Here is a 23,499-nt window from a genome sequence, read left to right as displayed (position 1 = left end):
CGATGAGTCGGAATCTTCCTCCGATAATGATGTTTTCACTGTAGAGAGTAAACCTATGTGTTTGCCAAGTTTTCGTATTAATTTGGTGCTTATGGTTTTCATTCTTTTGTCGATGTAGTATGAATGTAATTCCGTTAGAAACTTTATAAGTACATAAGAGTCTTCTGAGTACAATTTTGTTACGCTGATTATGTCTTTTGATCCTTGTATATTTTCGAATAGATCCACTACTTGATCGAAGCTTAACAATTGCTTTTCCCTTTCTACATATTCTCTAACTGGTTCCAATAATGTTTGGAGATTTGGTATATCATTTCTTAAGTTTTTGTCATCAGTTTTGGTTTTTTTCTTTAATTGAAGCTTAGGTTTTTCAAAGTTTTCTTCGGAGGGTGGCGTGATTGCATCTTCTAGGGTTCTTTTTCCGGTTGCTTTGTTCGAAGTTACTTGGGGTGCGTAAGAATTCAAATGTGTATTTTTATTTGGAGGTAAGTGTTGACTTGTTTCGGGTAAGGTTGATTTATGTTTTTGGGTATTAGAGGATGACTCAGACGATGTAGGTGTTGCGATTGTAGTGTTAACTGAAGAAGTTGTCAAATGTATGGATGTAGTTTGTAGTGAGCACTGTTGGGTTTGGTTTATTGATAAATTTGGGATTGCTACTCTTTGTAATGTGGTTTGAGAAGACGTAGTAAGTGTGGAGTGAGTGGTATTTGAGATTGCGGGAGTATTTTGTAGATTATCTTGTTGACTATGATTTATTGATGAATTTTGTCTTATTTCTGTTTGCATTGCACTATCGTTGTGAGGATGGTTAGAAGGTGAAATATTTGGACAATTAGCTGCCTGGTGTCCAGTTAATTTGCATTTGAAACAATTTTCGTTTTGGGCTATAAATATGCGGTATGATGTTTGTTCCAACTCGATAATAAAAGATTCAGGTAGTACAAAGTTGTCTGGAAAAGGTGAAACGAAAATTTGTCTTCGGAAGCTTAGAATATGACTAAAGGCAGGATTGGTTGCTCCTATCCGTAGATATGATATGTCTGAGAGAGGATTTAAACCTAGTTTTATTAATTCGTGCATTATTATGTTAGAAGGTATGCTTGGACATACATTGGACAGAATTAAGCGGACTGATGGAGTTATTAATCTTCTCGCTTCTAGTATATTTCCATTTACTATTATTTTCTTTGTTTCTGCTATGAATTTATCTACTAGGTTTTTGGATGATAGATATATGCATATTCTACCGTTTGATATACGGGATGCGAAAATTATATTTTTCGGTTCTATATGCTGACTCAATCCTTCAAGATAGTCATTAATTGTACAATTCTCTAGAGTGTTAAACAAAATAGCTTGATCTCTGCTTGAGATTAATATACTATGTGGTTGACTAACTGCTTTTGAGTATGATGCATTTTGTGGTAGCTGATTGGAAGATGACATCTTTTAGATGGATTTTAAAATCCGACTAAAACCGGTGCTGTTTTACAGCTTTCGTTGTGATACCAGTTCATGTAAATTGGATAATACTTATAACTGATTGCAGTTGTTTACTTAAATATATAAATCCAAATAGATGAAAAAAGTATATTTTATCTACTCACGATTCCAATATTCAGTATACAAATCACTTTCACTTTTATACTTAATTACTTTTCTTAAGTTATTAAACCACTATAAAATTAACTTCTTTGCGAGCTATTTTAGATTAGACTTGAACATGATTTTGATTTTAATATAATTCACTATTTACATGTTTAGAACTGAAGAAATAATCGTTTAAATATTTAAATTTTTAAGAGAAACTTTGAAATGCGTCTAAACACTATGACAGTTTTTTGACGTTAATAAGACATTTGCTGCTCTTGTTTGATTATTATACTGCCCCAAATCTCCAAGAGTTTCATATGGTTATTGAGTATGTTGTTCTATAACTGTCTATATAGCCCTGAGAAAGGTGTTCATTTTTTACAGTATCAATTAGTCTTAAGAAGAATGTGTGTTTCCTTTATATTGTGCTAAAATGGATTTTAAGGTTGTGTACAATCACTCACAAGGTAGATTGAACTAACAGCCAGCTACAGAAGTCTGTAGCCTGTATGCACGAGCTGGGATGGGACTCCCGCTTACGTCTTATTATAGAAAGTCAGCTCCGGTATATATGAATATTTTACCACTGAACAGAATTTGCATTTTCAACACCATCTACATCGCAATTAATCCAATAGAATTGATTATAAACCTTTTGTATACATCTAAAATTTCACAAATGGGGTTTCCCTACACGTTGAACACCCAAACTAAAAGGAAGAAAGAACACGAAGAAGACCAAGTAGAAAATAAACAGAAAGAAGAAGAAATGAAGTTCAACATAAATTTACTTCAAGAGAAATCCATAAGGGACCTATACCAGAGAAGACTGGAACAGAAGTTACAGGATTTCGGTTTCAGAAACGTACGAGAACGTCAAACACAGCATAAAAAAGGCGGCATTAGAAGCTTTGGGGAAACTCGAGAAAAGAAATACCCAACACAAAGTAAAAATAAACAAAGAAACCAAAAAATGTATTGAGGAGAAGAAAATTCTATATATGAAAAGTATGAGTACCCAATCACCAGAAGACACACAAAGGTACAAAGAGAAAAACAGAGAAGTAAAACGAAGAAGGACAAAACAAAAGAATGAAGAATGGGAAAAAACATGTGTAGAAATTAAACAATACATAGAAGGAACAACGAATTCGGAATTCTGGAAAATACTGAAATCTTTAAGGATGAATAACAACGAAAAGGTCCAAATACAATACATATCAGAAAAAGAGTGGGAAGACTACTATAAAGACGTAATCACAGAAAACCGCCCAGATTTCATAGAGACAGACACAAAACAGGAATAACAACAAAATCAGAATGAAGAACAGATTGAGATAACATTAATCGAAGTAAAGAATGCCATAAATACTTTAAAGAACAAAAAATCACGGGGACCAATTTGGCTCTCCAAAAATTAATTGAAGAAAAAATGGCAAAAAATAGACCAGTACACATGGTATTCATAGATTTAAAAAAGGCATATGACACGGTCCCTAGAAAACAACTATGGAACACGATGAAAAAAATCGGAATAACTCAGAGGGTAATAGAAGCCGTAAAAAACCTTTACAACAACAAGGTAAGAGTTAAAACCGGCAATAAATACTCCAACGAATTTAAGACCACAAAAGGCTTGTTGCAGGGATGCTCTACATCTCCGACACTATTCAAGATATTCCTCGAGCAAATATTAAAACCATGGAAAAGGAAATGTAAAGGGATGGGAATACCAATCCGGGACAATTTCTTGTACACATTAAGCTTTGCAGATGACCAAGTGGTAACGGCTCAAGATGAAGAAGATCTGTGCTATATGCCCCGAAAATTAGAAAAGGAATACACAAAAAATAGACTGGAAATAAATCTAGAAAAGACCGAATATTTAACATCAGATCAAGAACCAGTGAGATACTTGGAAATGGACGATAATAGGGAAATTAACGGCTCTGACAAATTAAAATATTTAGGATTCATACTCTCAAAAAATGAAACCACCGAGCAAGAGATAACCAGCAGATTAGCACAGATAAGAACATGTCTTAAACAAATGAACGGGGTACTGTGGGATAGACAGATTACCAGAAATACAAAGAAGAGAATTTATAACACCTTGGTACGCAGTATAATGACCTATGGAGCAGAGAATTGGGTAAGAAATAAACGAAACAGGTCTAAAATCACAGCAACTGAAATGAAGTTCATGAGAAGAAGCTGCAGAGTGACAAAAATGGATCGCATCAGAAATGAAGAGATAAAACGAAGAATGGCAGTGGAACAAGACATACTCAGCTACATCGAAGAAAAACGTTTAATTTGGTATGGACATGTGAGAAGAACAGATCATACAAGGTGGATAGCAAAGATTTTGGATTGGAGCCCAATAGGAAGGAGGAAAAGAGGTAGACCCCGAAGATCATGGAGGGATGAAGTGGACGAGGCCATGGAAAGACGAGACCTTAGAGATAGAGAATGGAGTTTATGAGAAGAAGCTGCAGAGTGACAAAAATGAATCGCATCAGAAATGAGGAGATAAAACGAAAAATGGCAGTGGAACAAGACATACTCAGCTACATCGAAGAAAAACGTTTAATTTGGTATGGACATGTGAGAAGAACAGATCATACAAGGTGGATAGCAAAGATTTCGGATTGGAGCCCAATAGGAAGAAGGAAAAGAGGTACACCCCCAAGATCATGAAGGGATGAAGTGGACGAGGCCATGGAAAGACGAGACCTTAGAGATGGAGAATGACAGAAAGAAGAAAGGCGGCGACAGCTGTAAAAATCCTTATATAGATAGATAGATGTGTAGATCTAGTAATGCCAAGAATGCAATTCTAAAAAGTTTTGCCAAAGATAAGGGTAGACCCTTTCACTGGTCCATTCTCTATAATAAAAACCTTTGTAGTAATTAATTATCTAACAACAGAGAAAAAAAAACAGACCCAAATACGGTAAATTCTCATATTTCAGACAAGTCCTATTTAACGGTATACTCGTAACGGCGTGTACTTCTAATTACATACAAAATTCAAATTTAGTGTCTGGAAAATTAGCACTCCTAACAAAATAATTAAAGTCTCAAGTTACGCCTTCCAAAGCAGATCAATTTAACTTCACTCAGGCAAAAAATTAAAGAGCATTTGTAATTACACATACTCACTTTACAAGAGAATGTAGATACGTAGAAATACAAAATTTGTAGGTTGGTTTTGAAATTAACGTTTTTATCCAATTTAAATAAAATTGGTTGTACAGGAATCTAAATATGTACGTTTTTATCTTCGTTCACTCAGATGAATAACTCATCAACTAACCATTGTAATTACAGTGAATATATGCACAAAGGCTACGGTTGGTTGTTATAAAATCATTATGTAAAGTTTTATAGAATAAGTAGAAAGTAAAATATCAAAATTTTAGACAAAGGTTAAATATATTTAAATAAGAAGGAGGCTTTGCATTTTTTGTAACCACAAATAATAAATACATATAGAATACCATTGTAGTTTTGCTTTATTTTGCTTTTAGCTTTGCATAGGATATTTCATAAAAAGTTTAGTTCAGAATGCTCGTAAACTTTTTAGAATATTTTTTATAGGTGTAGAGCAATATATCTTAAAGACACCTCTCGAAATATATTGGAATTTATACCCACTTTAATAACCCTTCGCTTATTGGAAAATAACTTTTTATCCCCTGACCAAATAGCTAGCAGAAGTGACCCTATCTAGGGCTCCACGTGACAAAGAACATACAATATATATAAAAAAGGAACTAAACAACTTACGTCAAACAGATGGACATAACCCAAGGTTCTTTCACGAATTCAACAACGAAGAAACAACATCAACCCTCCAAGACATGAAAACTGGCAAGGCGCCTGGTTTTGATGGGATACATCCTGAGTTAATACTACAATGCGGTCAAAGGACAAGAAAATGGTTGGCTGCATTTTATCCACTGATCCTTAAAACTGAAAACATACCAAAAGCTTTTAAAAAGAGCAAAATAATTGCTGTATTAAAACCCAATAAACCCCACGATAAAGTTGAAAGCTACCGTCCTATAGCACTTCTCAGTTGCTGCTATAAACTGCTGGAACGACTTATCCTAAACCGAATAGGCTCACAAATTCTTGAAAATATCCCACTCGAACAAGCAGGTCCTAAGTCTAACTACGCATATAGAAGCAGGCTTCCAAAAGCAACAAAAGACGGCCGTAGTCTTTGGTAATTTGACAGCTGCCTACGACACAGTGTGGAAGGAGGGACTCCTAACTAACCAAACTAATCTCATGTCAAAGAATATTGCAACTAATAAACAACATGCTCTCTGATCGATACTTCCAGGTTATCCACGGTAATGATATAAGCAAACAGAGAAAATTAAATAATGGCCTACCCCAAGGATCAGTCCTTACTCACATGCTTTTCAACTTATATATATCGGACCTAACTGACACTGATGGAAGAAAGTTTAGCTACGCTGACGACCTAGCAATAGCAGTACAACATAAACAGTTTGAATACCCTAAGCCTGATACCAAACTTAAATAAAACTGAGGTAAGCTATTTTCACCTCAATAATAAACAGGCAAACCAAAAATTAGAGGTCAAAATGAGCACTACCATACCAACCCTACCCAAAATATCTGGGGGTTACCTTGGACAGGACTCTCTAGTTTAAAAAACATCTACAAATAACTGCACAAAAAATAAGTAGTAGAAATAACCTTATCCAGAATCTCTGTGGTACCAACTGGGGCGCATCTGCGGACACACTACGAACATCTGTGCTAAGTTTGGTTTATTCTATGGCAGAGTAGTGTGCACCGGTCTAGCTAAATAGTCGTCATGTGAAAATAGTTGATACGCAGCTTAATAGAGCAATAAGAATGATTAGCGGCTGCATCAAGACTACTTCACTATATTGGCTTCCGATCCTTAGCCATATTTCTCCTCCTATTCTACGAAGACAAAAGGCCTTGATAACGGAGTATTCGAAAGTAAATAGCAACTTGCAACTACCATGAAGACATCCCGAGTTTAGTAGCAAACTGACTCCCATCCAGAAAACCACCCATAAGAACAGCCCAACAGCTAACAGTAGATGATTTCAATGTTACCTCCAAATGGCGCACACTGTGGACTGTGGAAACCCAACCTGAAGTATTTAACCTTTTTGACCCAGTCCAAAAGCCTGATGGCTTCGACCAGCCACGAAACATATGGAAGAGCCTAAACCGAATTAGAACGGGACATGCAGTATGCGCACACAACCTACATAAATGGGGAAAACAGCCTACCTCCAGCTGCGACTGTGGAGCTCCAGATGAAACCATATAACACATAGTGAAGACATGTGAACTGAGGGCATATCGAGGGGACCCAAAAGATTTTTTCAAAACTGCGCCTGCAAGCCTTGAATGGATAGCTCAACTTGTCTTAAAGATATAACCTTATCTGTTTGTATCATCTTGTATTTTATCTGTATTTTGTCTATGTTCGTTTTTATATAATCTTATGTTTGTATTTTTGAATTATGTACTTACGTTTTTTACAATTATTACTGTATTTACTCCATGTATTGAGCCATACGCTAAATAAATAAATAAATATTGAAAATAATCTTCTTCTTAGAGTGCTGTCTCCCTATGGAGATTGGCAATCATAATGGCAATTTTTATTTTTGAACTTGCAGCTCTAAACAGATTAATTAATTAAATTAATGCCAATCACGTAGATTATTTAACCACAAATGTTACTTTCAGTTACCACTAATAATCTTTCTTATTACGAGCTATCTCCGCGACGAATGTTGGCGATCACCATGGCTATTCTGATCTTAGATGCTGATTCCCTCAAGTGACACAACCATGAGATTCTTTTCCTTCCTACACTTCTCTTGTCCTGGATTTTTCCTTGTATAATTACTTGAAGTATGTTGTATTTTTCATTATGCATAACATGCTCCAGGTATTGCAGCTTTCGTGTCCTGATGGTTTCCAATATTTCCATTCTTTTGTTGACTCTTCCCATGACTTCGTTGTTTGTTACATGTTCGGTCCATGATATCTTCAGAATACTTTTATACACCCACAGTTCAAATGCTTCCAACTTTTTAGTAATCGACGAGATAAGTGTCCATGCTTTTAAAGCAGAGTCAAGAAAATATGTTTTCTTGATGTTTATTGATAATCCGTATTCTTCTCCATACTCAACTACCTTGTTCATTAGCTTGTGGAGGTATCAGAGGTTGTCTGCTATTATGATAGTATCGTCCGCATATCTAGTGTTGTTAGTTGGTGTTCCATTGACATTTATTCCTGCTGTTTCTCCCTCAAGAGCTCTTTTCATAACTTCGTTAGAGTATGCATTGAATAGTAGTGATAACAATACACACCCCTGTCGCACTCCTCTTTTAATTTCGAACTCTTTTGATGTGAGTTCATTAATGCGTATGTGTGCCTGCAAAATATAGATTTGTTATAGTTCAGGTCATTTTGTTGTAATTGTTTTGCTGACATCTATTAGTACTTTGTGGCGGACTTTATCGAAAGCCTTGTTGTAATCTATGAAACAGACATACTATAGACAGACAAACATATATTGGTTCACATCCAAGCATCTCTGGATTAGTAAGTTGAATGCACGGGACTTCACGGGTACCTACGCCTCTACGGAATCCAAATTGGGTTTCTTCAATATCCAATGTCCAATATGGATGGTCTTTAAAAACATTTTAAGTATGTGAGACATCAGGCTTATGATGCGGTGGTCGGTGCATTCTCTAGCAAATTTCTTTTTTGGGAGAGAAGTAAATGTTGAGGTTATCCATTTATTGGGCATGTCACCCGACTGATAAATTTCAGTAAAGAGTTTTAAGAGGACATCTATGTATTCATTTTCTAATATTTTAAGGCAGTTGATCTGGCCACGGGCTTTTTTCTCTTCTGTTGTTCTTTAGTGCATACAATATTTCTTCCTTTGTAATTTCTATACTTGTTTCTCTGTCCTTGAAAGATATGTCTTGTAGGTTTTCTTTTTTGTCGTCGAAGAGCTCTTCCATATATTCTTTCCATCGATTTAGATTTGCGTCAGTGTTTATTATAGTATTTCCATTTTCCATTTTTACACTAATAATACTTCATTTTAATTTTTACATTGCCCCATTTCTTTTTATAGTATTTACTCTACTCTGCTCCATAACAAAATACCACATTCATTCTGCGTTCTTTAGTTCCCTCTTTAGTATCTGTACATACGATTCATAAAGTTTAAATATTTCTCACAGTATTTCTATATAGCATTTATTCACCAACTACGCCTTTCTCATAATCCCGGCTTTCTCTGATTCATCCCTGTCATACAAAAATTTAAAGTGACGAATTCTCGTTTTTTATTTAATAAACACGAAAAATATGCTTATGAACATTACAATCTGATTAAACAGTATGATCAATGAGTACCGTTCCTATAATTCCAAGGAGCGTTGACAATACTGCTTAACACTTCGTTTTAAAGTAACAGGATAATTATTTTTACTAGCACAACCCCACTGCTGGATGCTATATGTCCATATAGGTTTTAGAATCTGTTTATACAAAACTATTTTGTTGTAGATTGACAGGTTGGATTGTCTTTCATAGCCAATACATTTTTTTTGTATTTGATGTTAAATTATTGTAAAATTAATGTCCACTCATTTTGTTTCATTTAATTTATTTCGCCAGCATTTAGTCCAGTTGTTAAGTCTATTAACAGAGGTTTGTAGTTTTCTTATTGCTTCCTCATGATCTTCACCTATGGCCTTCACTCGGCAGTATCATCAGCAAAGGTAGCTATTGTGTTATGTTTTAATTCATAGCTATTAGGTACAGGATAGGTATAATCACACTATCTTGTGGTAAACCTGCACTAGTTTTTATTAATTTTTGAATAGGCAAAACTATAGGCTAAGCTATCCCTAAAAACTCTATCTGAAATATATATTTTCCATAATTTTGTGCATGTAATCGACAAAATCCTGCTTAATTTATAACGAAAGTCCTTTGTGCCATACTTTATTAAAAGATTGTGCTATGTCGAGGAAGACAGTGGACTTTTTTTCCTTCTAGAGATCTCTCTATTATATCCATCATTCTATGGACTCTCAAAATCCAAATTAAGGTGATGGAATAAGTGCCTTAGCGTCTATGAGATTTCAACCTTTTTACCAGTAGCTTCTTGTATTGCTTCGAAAAACACTGTATTTGGTTGCTTTTTAGATTTAAGCTTCATCATGACCTCGACTACTTTCCATATCTTGGGAATATGTCTTAATCTAAAAAGACCATTTATAAAATATGTCAGATTTACTATGGCTTTTCTAGGGAGTTGTTGTAAGATTTCCCCAGTAATTAAATTAAACCCAGAGATGCTTTACTGGGATTAACATTGGCTTGGATTTCCTTGGAAACGTCTTTTGATGTGACCAGTTTAATTTTACCTTACTCAAATGATATTCAGCAAAATTTATTAGCATTTTCTAAATTGATTTTTGCCCAAGCTTCCATCTGTATTTCTTAATGGAGGATTTTGCAAGATCGGTGGTTTAAATTTCTAGTCGCTCTTCAAAAGAAATAATTAGTTATGCTACCTTTTGATATTTATTTTAGATAGTTACTAATTGATTAAGTTTTAGTTTTTCCAATGTCTCTTTTAAACTGTTGAGTAGCATTATTTAGTTATATTTCATGAGATAGAGCTCTAGAGTACTGCCAGATTTTTCTTTTTTCCATGATAAGTTTTATAATTTGTTTAGGGTAATTATTACTTTTAACTGTATGAATCAGTTTAAGTGAGTTATTTAAAGCAGCTTGTTCAATTTGTTTAACAAAAGATTCTGTTTTTTCATCAAGTCCATATTTAGTTTTTAATGAAACTTTCAAGTTGATTGTTTCTTGCTAGTAAAACTAAAAACATAGCCAATCTGTTAGTCTGTAAGTTAGTTTAGGAGGTGGCTAACATCGAATAACAGTGTCATTAACTGTAAGAAGGATAGGAGAATGGTGTGGGATCATGTACCATGCTTCGTTAATATGTGAATCATTATCAAAAATATTTCTAGTCATAAAGAAATCAATTAGGTCTGGAATTTTGTTGGAATCAGCAGACCAAGATGTTGGTTTACTTATTGAAAGTGTTTCGTATTTTAATTGCTTAAATGCCAATATGAGTTCCATTCCCTTGGTTGTGATTAACCTACAACCCCAATGGGTTTGCTTGGCATTAAAATCACCGGTAGAAAGCGACGTCGCTATCAACGCTTGGCCGCCACAAGCCAGTTATCCCTGTGGTAACTTTTCTGACACCTCTTTCTGAAAATTCTTTAAGCCAAAACGATCGATAAGCCATACTTTCGCAGTCCCTATGCATACTAAACATCAGGATCAAGCCAGCTTTTGCCCTTTTGCTCTACGCAAGGTTTCTGTCCACGCTGAGCTGGCATTAGAACACCTGCGTAATTATTTGACAGATGTACCGCCCCAGTCAAATTTCATAAGGCTTCCGATAAGGCAAGCCTTATCGGAACCAGGAAACTGACGAACGGCACAACGCAACGAAACGTCACTCCGTGCCCTGGGCTCAATAATACCGTGATAGTCGCCGCCTCGTGAGCGAACGACGCACGCGTTTCGCCCTACCGAGTAAGTAAAAAATGATAAAATTAATCGGTTTCTTGAGCTAAAAGGCTGATTCTCTAATAAATTACGACATATATGTATAAAAATTACCGTTTTTGATATAAATTATTAATTAGCAGATCAACGGAAGCATGGAAAAAAATAAAAAACATCAGAAGTAATAAACGAAGTAAAAATACCATACAGATAATTACATCAAAAGAGTGGACAAAGCATTACACAAAATTATCGCAGGAGAATAGGCCAGAGTATATCTCATACGACCCAGTGACAATAATAACTGAGGAAGCAGAAATCACAGAGGAAGATATAAATAAAGCACTAAAGAAATCCAAAAACAATAAAGCACCACGACCAGGGAACATAAAAATGGAACTGCTGAAATATGGAGGCGCAGGGATAGTATCCTTTATACGAATGTTGTTCAATAAAATCGAAGCAGGAGAGAAGATTCCCGATGAGTGGAATTTATCATAGATGTCCTCCATTTTCAAAAAAGGTGACAAAAGGTCACCAAATAACTACATAGGGATCAGTGTAATGCCTTCAATAGCAAGAATCTTTTCATCAGTTATAAAAGAAAAACTAGAACAACACATGGACCATTATAGCGAAGAACAAGCCGGATTCCGAAAAGCCAGATCATGTTTAGATAATATATTCATTATGAGACAGGTGATTGAAAAGAACAAAGGAAAAAACATTGAAACACATATGACCTTTATCGACTTAGAGAAAGCATACGATAGCGAGCCAAGGAAACAACTATGGGAAGCAATGAGAAGAATGCGCGTTAGAGAGAAATGGGTGAATATAACACAAAGACTATATAAAGAAACGCAAGTGCAAATAAAGTTAGGTAATGAAATAACAAAAACAATCACCTCAACAAAAGGCCTTAAACAGGGATGTGGTCTCTCACCTACACTTTTTAACATATATATATATATATATATATATATATATATATATATATATATATATATATATATATATATATATATATATATATATATATATATATATATATATATATATATATATAGATCAGGCTTTGAAAAGATGGTGTAGAAAATGCGGAACAATGGGAATACCAGTACAAGAGAATATATCGCACCTTGAAAACCATAGGGCAGTAACTGCAAAAATCATAATATTGAGTTATGAGCGTTTCAATTTTTTTTAAGTTAATATTATTTACTGTTATTCCAAAAATTAAGCTACAAACCTGGTATTTAGCATAATTGTCTTTAATTTTGCATATTTTTATATGCAGTAAGGAGTATGTAAAATTTATTTCAGAAAATAGGTATTTTAGCACATACGGCCATATGGTTTTAAAATATATATCAATTTTGGAAAATGATGCTGTAAAAATTCATATCAAATAAAAGTTTTTTTATTTAAGATTGAACTTATTTATTACAATTTTTTGGTTTTAACACTTAATCAAAATCACGCATATTGTATTCTGTTTGTTCGATTTCTACTGTTCCATTGTATACATGCAAATCTTCATAAAACCTATGGTAGTGCTCTTGAATAACATTTGCCTTACACAGTGAGAGCAGATCTTGTTTTTTTAGATTGGATATTCCTGGTGGATGTGAATATGCTTTACTTAGTTCCATATTAGCCACCAACCCTCGTTGTCTTCGCCTTATATTAATGGTTCTGAACTCTGTATCATTGTAGCTTGTCTTAACCTGAAACTTATTATCAAGAGTCTTCTCCACCTTGATTATCTTAATCTCATTCCAGACGACCCGATTTCCTTCTTCGTCAATATTATAATTGTTCCCCATTTCCTTACATAATTTTTTAAAGTCCAATATATCCGATGTAGACATTTCATTAATTTTGTAAGGTTCACCTGTTTTTTTCGATGTTTGAACTACTGTGACCCATTGCGCAGGCACATAAATTGGTCCTCCTTTTAATGCCCTTTTTTTTGTTTATCAATCAAAGAATGCATGTTATCTTCCTTATTTTGGGAGTGACCTGTTATCAAAAATTTGTGGGTAATTTTAGGTATGTGCAATTTCTGTACTGCAAAGAGATAAAGACAGACAATATACTCATTCTTATTTTGCCCACTGCAGTTATCTGAATATAATATTATTTCCTGTTATCTGGCTCAGAAATTGTAACAGGCATGAGGCTATTTCGTTTGGACCACGATTAGCAATTCCCTCGGACCAAAGGTAGCAGTGTCCTGCATTTGTGGTCAGGTCAAAAATTGTGAAATTAAATGTTGATAATCTCCTTTTGCAATTAAATAAGGAGACATCGCCTGAAGGTGTCGGTAATACGGCTTGTAAGTCAAAACAAGCAGTAATGCAAGTATTGGATTTTGCAGATTTTGAGTCATTTTCTTTTTCTTTTCTACTATGTTCCACTTCTTGACGGTGAGTATTATAGGTTCTAATGTAGTTTTATCTAACGAATTTTTGTAACTTTCACATAGCGAGCAGAGGTCTTTTTTGGGCTTAAAGAAACTTATATTAAATTCCGTGTTAAATATGGTCCTAAACGTAGCGTAATTTCCGAACACCGAACCTTTTTCTTCACCAAATTTTATATTATCGCGATGAATACGAGCCAGAGTTTTGTCACCACTGACGAAATCTTTGGTAGTTTGTTTTCTTAAGTAGTGAGATTCCACTCCAGGAATGGATTCGATGTAACTCATTATGTTTTGTTTCACGACTTCGTCGATTCTTTTTCCATTCTTGTGAGTTCCTCTTGTCTTGTTCGCTTGTTTTTTGGGATAAACCCATCTACAGTACGACGTTGTATATTTGTTACAGTCTTGTCGCTTATTCCCAGTGTTGTAATAAAATTGTGCTTACACACTCTGTTTCTTGCCTTCCACTTCGAAGAAATAGGCATAGTTTGCTTCACGATTACTGTCTGGATTTACTCTTCTATATTTCACATTAGTTTTTTCATTGATCTTCCTATAAAATTCCACTAAAGATGAAAGTCTTCTAATGCCCAATAATTTTTAAATAATTGCGTTCTTTGTTCATCAGTTACATTTTTGCATTCAAATTTGCATTTTCCCTCAGTACATCTTGCTTTCATTTTACGAGCAAGGGTCACATTTTTTTTACATTATTATAATCCATTCCTGAATTGCGTAATTTCTTTCTTTTATTTTTGCCCCATTCCTCCGGTTGACATTTCCTCTTTCTACTTTTCTTTTTAGAGCTTATCTCCACAACACCTTTATTTTTAAGAGTATTAGAATCAGTAACACTATTCAGTCTTGGACAAATTTCCTTATCTGTGTTGTCATCCGAAGGTGAATTCGATTTGGTTTGAGGGTGCCAGGTACGATCGTCGTCACTGAGTTCTCCAAATAATGACTCGGATGAGCATATTTCCTCATTGTCACTCGATTTTGATGACGGTTGAATATCACTTGGATCGTTATAAACAGATATTTCATTTTGATCACCAATGTTGTATGATTTAATAACCGTGTTGGTGCCCTCATTTCCTCTCGTTTCCTCAAGTATAGTAGTGATTAAATCAACCGTAATGTTCTTCGTTTCCACTGAGTCATACTGCAAGAAAAAAATTAACCGAAGTTAATAACAATTTGGATTTAAAGAACGTTATATTAGAGGGAGCGCATAAAATGCAATACAAAAAGAAGGCGTGTAAACTCCATCTCCTCACGTAATTGAGCGAGAGACGCCCGTGCCCCTCAGTGGCATAAATGGAAAAGAATTGTTAGAAGTAGTTACCTTCTTATAGGGGATGTCGAATTCATGTGCTGAAAGTACTCGTGAAGTACTAGGCAAGCTGCTACTACGGGATGTTACGTTTAACTAAATTAAAAACGATTGTTTACTCACAACACAACAGATAAAAGTAGTTACAGGCAATGTTACATTTTTGCCAGGCTTGAAAAACCATTTGGCATTAACTGCTGATATTGCCAGATAGATCTGAGTTTTTGTTCTTATTTTAGAACTATAGAGCAACAACTGCAGATATTGCCTGATGGTATAAAAAGATGAATAGATTTTTTACAAAAACCATAAGGACGTATCTTTCTGGTGCCGAATTTAAAATTCGTTGCAGATGTTGCTAAATAGCATTAAAAAATATATTTTTTTTTCTATTAGACTGCATTAAAAGGTCATTTTACGAAAAAATTGCAAATATTGCCATATGGTTTTCAAGGTGCGATATTACATTCACTACTTTTCGCAGATGATCAAGTCATTTTTGCACAAGACAGGGAGGATATGGAATATATGATAAAGAAATTAAAGGAAGAATTATGAACTTTGGGGACTCAAGATAACTATGTGCAAGACCGAATACTTATGTATTGGACCCGAGGTTGCAGATTTGAACTTAAGTTTAGAAGAAGATACTATTAAGAGTTGTAAGGCTTTTAAGTATTTAGGTCAATGATTAGCCGAGATGGTACTTGTATGAAAGATATAGAAATGAAAATAGCACGGGAAAAACAAGCCACAAGAGCACTTCATGGAGTGATATGGAACAACACTATAACCAAAGAAAACAAAAACAGGATCTTTCAAAGCATAGTAATGAATATTACCCTATATGGAGCGGAAGTATGGCCAATGACAACAACAATACGAAATAAAATAAGAACAGTTGAACTGGACTTTATAAGAAGATGTCTACAAATCACAAGAGCGGATAGAATAAGAACGGAGGAAATATGAAACAGAATGGAAGTAAAATGCTCAATTACAAAAAAGTTGGAAAACACAGCCCTGCAGTGGTACGGGCATGTACAAAGAATGCCAGAGCATAGGTGGCCGAAAAGAATATTAAACTGGGACCCGCCGGGAAGAAGACGGAGGGGAAGACCTGCTACAAGATGAAAAACATACGTCGGAAATGCTATGATAGATAGAGACCTCAGAGAAGGTGACTGGGAGAATAGAGTGCTGTGGAGGACGAAAACGGCGAACTCATAATGGGAAAAGCCGAAGAAGAAGAAGAAGATAAAAATTATTATTATTTTCCTTTTATCTACTACAAGTGCAATAGCCACGTCACATAATATTCGTTTTAACAGATAAACAATTTTGCTTTGTATGTTATACGTAGAATGCAGGTGAAATTATTAAAAAAGTTTTATATTAAAAAATAAATAAATATTTATCTCTACAATATTTTTCCGGATATTAAAATCGATCTCATTCGAGACCTCAAATAAAAACCATATTAATTTTTAGTTTTACACCTACATGAAGGTATATATTATGCTTTTATTTTATTATAACTTTGATCAATGCACCAATTTTTCATTTATATTTATCTATCTACCTATAGAGAGATTAAAATAAAAAATATGAATGCTGTAGCTCAACCGAAAGTGAATCATTTAGAGGGAAAAAGATCATTGATTGAAACAGAAGCTTTTCTTTAAAGTCCAGCATAACTTTTTCATAAAAAATAAAAGATCCGAGTACTTTTGAGAAGTGTATTAGCGGTAAAGGAAGAAACAAAATCGATAGAGTTTACGATGATACATTTGTTAACAGAGAAAAGATAGGTTTAACTTTCACGAATATATTCAATAGTATTTTATCACTTTTAGAAGAAGCTGTGCATTAATGTTAAATTGTTAAACTATTCAATACTTACACTTAGTTTTCTTTAAGAGGCTTTAGATTTAAAAAACGCGAACTGGATAAAAATATTGCAACTGTGCAAATGAGCTTTTATCGGTCTTAATAATCTACAGTAATCTTCCTCAAAAAAAATGTTCTTTTTGATTAGCCAATCTTTAATTTGCCTTTTGTTACAAATTTTTTTCGAGAAATCAAATTTGCGGGAGTGGTATGACGTGTTATCCAAAACGACAACGTTTTCTTTGTCTTTCGACAATCTTTGATCTTCTTGATCGTTGTGTCCCACCATTCCTTTTTGACTAAAGCACCGACGTTAGTCCAAGACTCATCGGTATAAACAAAATTTACATTATCCTACTTCCTGAATTTTTTTATTTCTCTGGGGAACTTTCGTCTCCAGGATATGATATCTTTTCTTTCCATCATTATCGAATTTCGACCTTTTTTACCATATTCAAAACACGTGTTATTTAGTAGCCTACGAAACGTGGTTTTTTTGAAAAAGCTGGTGGGTTCTTATTATCTTTCACTCTGTTCATTATGCTGTCGACGATTGGTGGTATGTTTTCAAAAAAAAAAAATCATGGGCATTTTTTCTTAATCAAAATTTCACTCCCTCATCGTAAGTATTCTCACTTGAATTGTACTGGAAACTGTTTTTCTCCTTTTTTTTTACCGGTTTCAGTTCACCTTGCCGGACCTCTTCGAGAATAATATTATAAATTTTGTGAACACAGCCTTTTCAAAACTTTTTCTACAATAATAGTCAAGCTCTCACCATTTTTTTAAGTTGAGGTGATAGTTCAATATATTTAACACCACCATTTTTACTTACACACTAAGAGTCATACACTGTTTAAAATTCACGACAGATACTGGCAACGCCTCCATAATGTAGGTACTTTTATCCGCTTGAGGAAATGAAATACAACCGAGCTTTCATATTTTTGCCAACAAGTTTTTGGTCTCATCGCCAGTACTCAAATTGACAAAGAGCCATGTTTGCTTTGCGTGGACAATATAAAATAAAACTGATTCGCTTCTCCTAATGACTTTTAAATGATTTTTATGTTCCAAAGAATGTGTTTACAATGGAAGCAATTATAAATTGATAAATATATTATAGTTATACATCGATGATTGAATCATACTTTAGTTGAAACAATAATTATAGTCCTTTATACAACCGTAGGCAATTGTTTTGTACGCGTATATTCCAGTACTATGATTCTTAAATCTGGTCCTGATGCGCAACTCGGGGCAAACCGGCAACTTGGTCTGTCGTTCTCCCGTAAGAAATACATTGCATATCTTACCTGCACTGCATTAAGTAGCATATAGTAAAAAATTAAAAGTTTATCGTGTGAAATAAAATCTATTGTGGCTTTATTTTTTTTGCAGGCTTTTGAAGAACTAGAAGATCTTCTTGCTAAATACTCAATTTGTATAGCAGTTAAGGAAAAACTCGTTAAGGATTCTGGTGTCGCACGCGAGTCAGCCTACGATAGCATCGTTCTCAAGCTGTTGACCAAACCTAGAGCTCGAGGTAAGTACATAATCAAGTTTACCTTTTAGCTCCTCACTGTGAATGACCAGCGCAATAAAAATATTTATAAAATGAAATTTTTATATTTTTTTAATTAAAATTCATTCAATAACTAGAGATCTCTGAATTCGGTTATTTGCAGTCGATTACAACCACATTTGGTTTGTGAAAATTACGTAGTACCTACATACTAGATATAAAATTGTACTTTTCGTCTTTTAGAGAAAATTTTAAAACTTACGAGAGAGGCACTTGAATAAATTTATTACTAATGATAACACTCCGCATTCTCCATAAACTTTTTGTCGTCATTTAACGTAGAATTTATGACTTCAGCGCCAATTGTCAAAGTTTTGATATCCTAAAATCATAATTTATCAAGTTATAAAGAACGCAATTCGGCATGAAATATTGCACAAATATTTTACCTGGATTTTTAAACGTAGCTTTGAGCTTCTGAGGAATAAAATTAGATAAGGCACCAATTTAACATTGTTGAACTTTTCCTAAACGTTTTATATTTTGTGTGTCATTTCGTTAGTGTCAGAATATAGAAAAAATTTTATTACGAAAGAAAAAAATATGTTTACTGACTCTTTTGAATTTAGAAATGTGGCATAGTTGCTTTTCAAAAGTATCTAACTTTTGTTGTTGTTGTATTATATAACATGTATCTATGTTATATAATAATAATAATAATAATAAGATAAGAAAATTATCAAGAAATCATCCAACATCTTACCGGTGGCTGCCAAGCGTTTGTCGGAACTGATTATAAAGAACGCCATGACTCAGTAGGAAAGATTATCCACCAAGAACTAGCTGACAAACTAGGACTTCTCCAAACCGACCATCTTCCTTATTACCAATACGTCCCTGATAGAATGCTTGAAAATGACAACTACAAGCTATACTGGGACCGCACTGTGCTTACAGACCAACCAGTGGCCCATAATAGACCCGATCTCATACTAGTTAATAAAATTACTAGGCAAACAACAATGGCAATATCCAACACCAATAATTTACGTGTTAAATACAACGAAAAGATCGCTAAGTACAGAGATCTAGAAATACAAATCAGAAGACAATCGAGAATGGAAAGTACCCAGACGATACCTATTATTCTATCTATCACTGGAGTCATCCCGAAGAGCCTCCTAGAAAACATAAAAAAGCTGGGTCTAAATGAACATCTATATAAGATTATGCAGAAAGCTGTGTTACTTTCGACGTCCAGATGCGTACGAAAATTTTTGGGAAATACACCGACATACCAAGTCACCTAGGACTCGATAACATGGAAAGAGTCCCACCAGAGCTCAATCCTTTTGATACCGTAGGTATCTGGGATGAGTGAATTTTCCCCTTAGAGGGAGTGTGAGCCGTATGGCTAAATCTGGATAATAATAATAATAATGGTTTTAGCATCAAAAATAAGACCACTGTTGTTTCAAAGCTTAGTCATCTATTGTATATGGATGATTTAAAACTATTAGCTTCCACTCGAAGCCACCTGGATCAAATGCTAAATCTGTAAATCAGTAGAAAATTTCTCTAATGATATTAGTATGCACTTCGGCCGTGTCTCAAATATAATCAAAGGAAAGGTTCAGCCCGGCGGATTCGATATGCAAAACGACCAGAACAGCGAGGCCATGGGTGAAAATGATATGTATAAATACCTGATATGAATAAAGCAAGCGCGAAAGATTGACCATAAGCAAATGAAAACTGAGATAACTACTGAGTTTATACGAAGGGTAAAACAGCTGCTTCGTTCACACCTTAACAGTAAAAATTTGTTTAAGGCACTAAACACCTACGCATGTTCCGCGCTTAGCTACTCATGTGGTATTGGTAAGTGGACAAAAACCGATATAGAAAATCTTCAGCGAAAAGTACGAACACACCTCACAAAGGCAGAAAAACACCATCCTCGAAGTGCAGTAGAAAGAACGACATTACCGCAGTATTTAGGAGGACGAGGACTTATGGATATAAGTGATCAACTAGAAAAAAAAAATTACTAATTTAAGAACTTATTTTCAGGTGCAGGCTGAGACATCTACTCTACATCGCGCGATTTGCGCAGTAGATGATACAACACCGATCAACCTGAGGGAACCAGAAATGCGCATGAACCATCTTACTAAGGACGAAAAAATGCGTACCTGGATGGGTAAACCTCTGCACGGGCGACATCCCAATGAGGTCAGTCAAGACCATGTCGACAATATAGCGTCGAACTATTGGCTGACATCAGGAAAGATGTTCCCTCAAAAAAAAGAAGGGATCAGGTTATACCAACCAAAAATTACCTGAAATATATCGTCAAAGACCCTCAGGTCAAAAATGACAAATGCCGATATGGGTCTCAAGCTCAGGAAACCATACAACATCTTACCGGGGGCTGTCAGGCATTTGCTGCAACTGAATATAAGGAACGGCACGACTCAGTAGGAAAGATCGTTCATTAAGAGATAGCTATCAAACTGGGACTTTTTCAAACAAACCATCTTCCATATTATCAATACGTTCCTGAGAGTATACTTGAGAATGACAACTACAAGCTATACTGGGACCGCACTGTGCTCACAGATCAAACAGTGGCACATAATAGACCGGATTTCATACTTGTTAATAAACTAAAGAGACAAACAACATTAATTGATGTGGCGATACCCAACAACAATAATCTTCGTGTTAAACAGAACGAAAAAATCGCCAAATACAGGGATCTGAAAATTCAAATAAGAAGACAGTGGAGAATGGAAAGTACCCAGACAATACCTATTATTCTCTCTACTACTGGAGTCATTCCAAAGAACCTCCTAGAAAACATAAAAAAAACTAGGTCTGAATGAACATCTCTACAAGACCATGCAGAAAGCTGTACTACTCTCAACGTCCAGATGTGTACAAAAATTCTGGAGTGTGCTGGAGCTGGAGTATGCTGAGATACTCCAGTATACCAATTCACCTAGGGCTTGATAACACGAAAAAAGCCCCACCAGAGCTCAATCCTATTGATACCGGAGGTATCTGGGATGAGTGAATTTTCCCCTTAGAGGGAGTGTGAGCCGTATGGCTAAATCTGGATAATAATAAAAATTATGTTTGATAAAATGCGTTAGGCTTTCACGGCCATCGTCTAACTTGTTAAACTGTTTGTTCGGGCTGTTAGGTCGTTGTCTTCTGAGATTAGTTCTCGACAGCTCAGTTTCGCCAACACTAGGGGTTAGCATCTTCTGGAGATGTTACTGCTTCGCTTGTAAGCTAAAACTGACCAGTCACTGTGAGATGATTGTATGATGATGAATGATTTTAATGATTTTGTGATATATAGTGGTAGTATTGGGAAACATGGCAACAGGACAATTTTTTTCTTCAAATTGTCCAGTCAAAATGGTTGCTTCAATAATACTTCTGGTGATACTTTTAATAACCAAATGTGGGCCGTTGCATATTCGAAGTATGTTCAAATTGCGTAGCAAAATAATTGATGAACCAATTTTAAACTAAGGATCGTGTGGTGGCACCCCTGGTATATCCAGAGAATTTAAAATTCTGGTGTATAATTTACGGCTTCGTATTCATTAGCAATACTGTCAATTTATTTACAGATATGAGATAACCTAGTAACAACTTTAGAATCTGGAAGTTAATTTCATCAACATCAACATTGTTCGACGCGACATACACACCTCACATAAAAAAGAAAGGAATAACACCAGCTTACAGTCAGATGTTAGCTTTTAAAACAAACAACAACTTAAGAAAATATATTGAAAACAACATAAGCCAAAATAAAAAGAACTCACGCAGTTTTGCATACAGACTTAATGTGGCGACTGCCCAAAAACTTACATCGGTCAAACTGGTAGAACTGTTTACAAAGGTATAGCAGATTAATAAAGGCCTTAAGCTATTATTATTAGGATCAATGAAAATGTAACAAATTAAAAAATACAGACATAATTCTGAATGACCAACTTAGACAAACAGTAAGTTCTCCCCTCCTCAACATATTCAGTTAAAGACTATGAAATGTAAACACATACCAAAAATAGAGATCACTTGAGGAGGCACTCTGCCGAAACAGCTGTAGTGATACAATATTATAATAAATTTGTGGAAGTTATGAAAACAAAAGTTTTCAATGAGAATTCGGCCCTGATAGCGATCAAATCTACCACGTTACCAGCTGTCCCGAAATATAGTCATTTTGAATGGTAAAAACAAACCATAATTTAATATTTTATATCTCTACTACAAATTTAAGTGCATTAGCACAGTATATTGCTTAAAAAGAATTTCTTTTTAAGCAATATACTGTGCCATTAGTTAGTGCTGACAATATTATATCAAGTGAGTAGTACTTCTTTTCGTATTATTTGTGTAACAACAACAAAAAAACTTTTAAATAATACCTACGTAAAGAGATAACAAAAATTCCAGTTGGGTCTTGACCAGTTTTTTGGACCGGCCACAGGATCGGCTCAACTTCTGATCAAGAAAATTAATAAAATGACTTCATACAACAATAATACTACTCACAACTCCACTAAACACAGTTATTCAGATGTCGTAAATTATTTTAAACATCCAACAAAACAACAAGCAATAGTCATTTCCAGCATTCAAGATACAAAAATCCATGATTACGTTGTAGCTGTTGGATCACTAGTGGGTCCAATTAATATACTTTTTGCCTCCAAAATTGCTAATAATAGGATATGCATATACCTCTCTTCAAAAAACACTGTTGATGATCTTCTTCATTCTTATAAATATATCGAAATAAATGGATGTCAAGTCGAAGTAAGAAGATTAATTTCTCCAGCCCAGAGACTTCTAATATCTAATGCATGTCCTACAATCCCGAACGAAATAATTGAACAAGAATTACAAAAACTTGGTATTCACACTGTATCCAAAATTACTTTTCTTCGAGTAGGTATGTCTGAAAGTGAGTACAGTCATGTTCTGAGCTTTAGAAGGCAATCATTCACTACACCCCTGGAAAATATG

The 23,499-nt window shown here is 34.7% G+C and overlaps 1 protein-coding gene across 1 annotated transcript in view; it reads left to right on the top strand.

Moving 5' to 3' along the window:
• mtt (mangetout) overlaps positions 1 to 23,499 on the top strand; it is a 750,264-nt gene that overhangs the window by 353,086 nt on the left and 373,679 nt on the right. Inside the window, exon 4 of the mRNA XM_072543415.1 lies at positions 18,321 to 18,465. Within this exon, the coding sequence (XP_072399516.1) occupies positions 18,321 to 18,465 (145 nt within the window). The remainder of the gene's footprint in view (positions 1 to 18,320; positions 18,466 to 23,499) is intronic.

Source organism: Diabrotica undecimpunctata, chromosome 9 (genome assembly GCF_040954645.1).
Source record: "Diabrotica undecimpunctata isolate CICGRU chromosome 9, icDiaUnde3, whole genome shotgun sequence".
Taxonomy (NCBI): Eukaryota; Metazoa; Arthropoda; class Insecta; order Coleoptera; family Chrysomelidae; genus Diabrotica; species Diabrotica undecimpunctata.
This window is presented reverse-complemented; position numbering and strand designations above follow the sequence as displayed.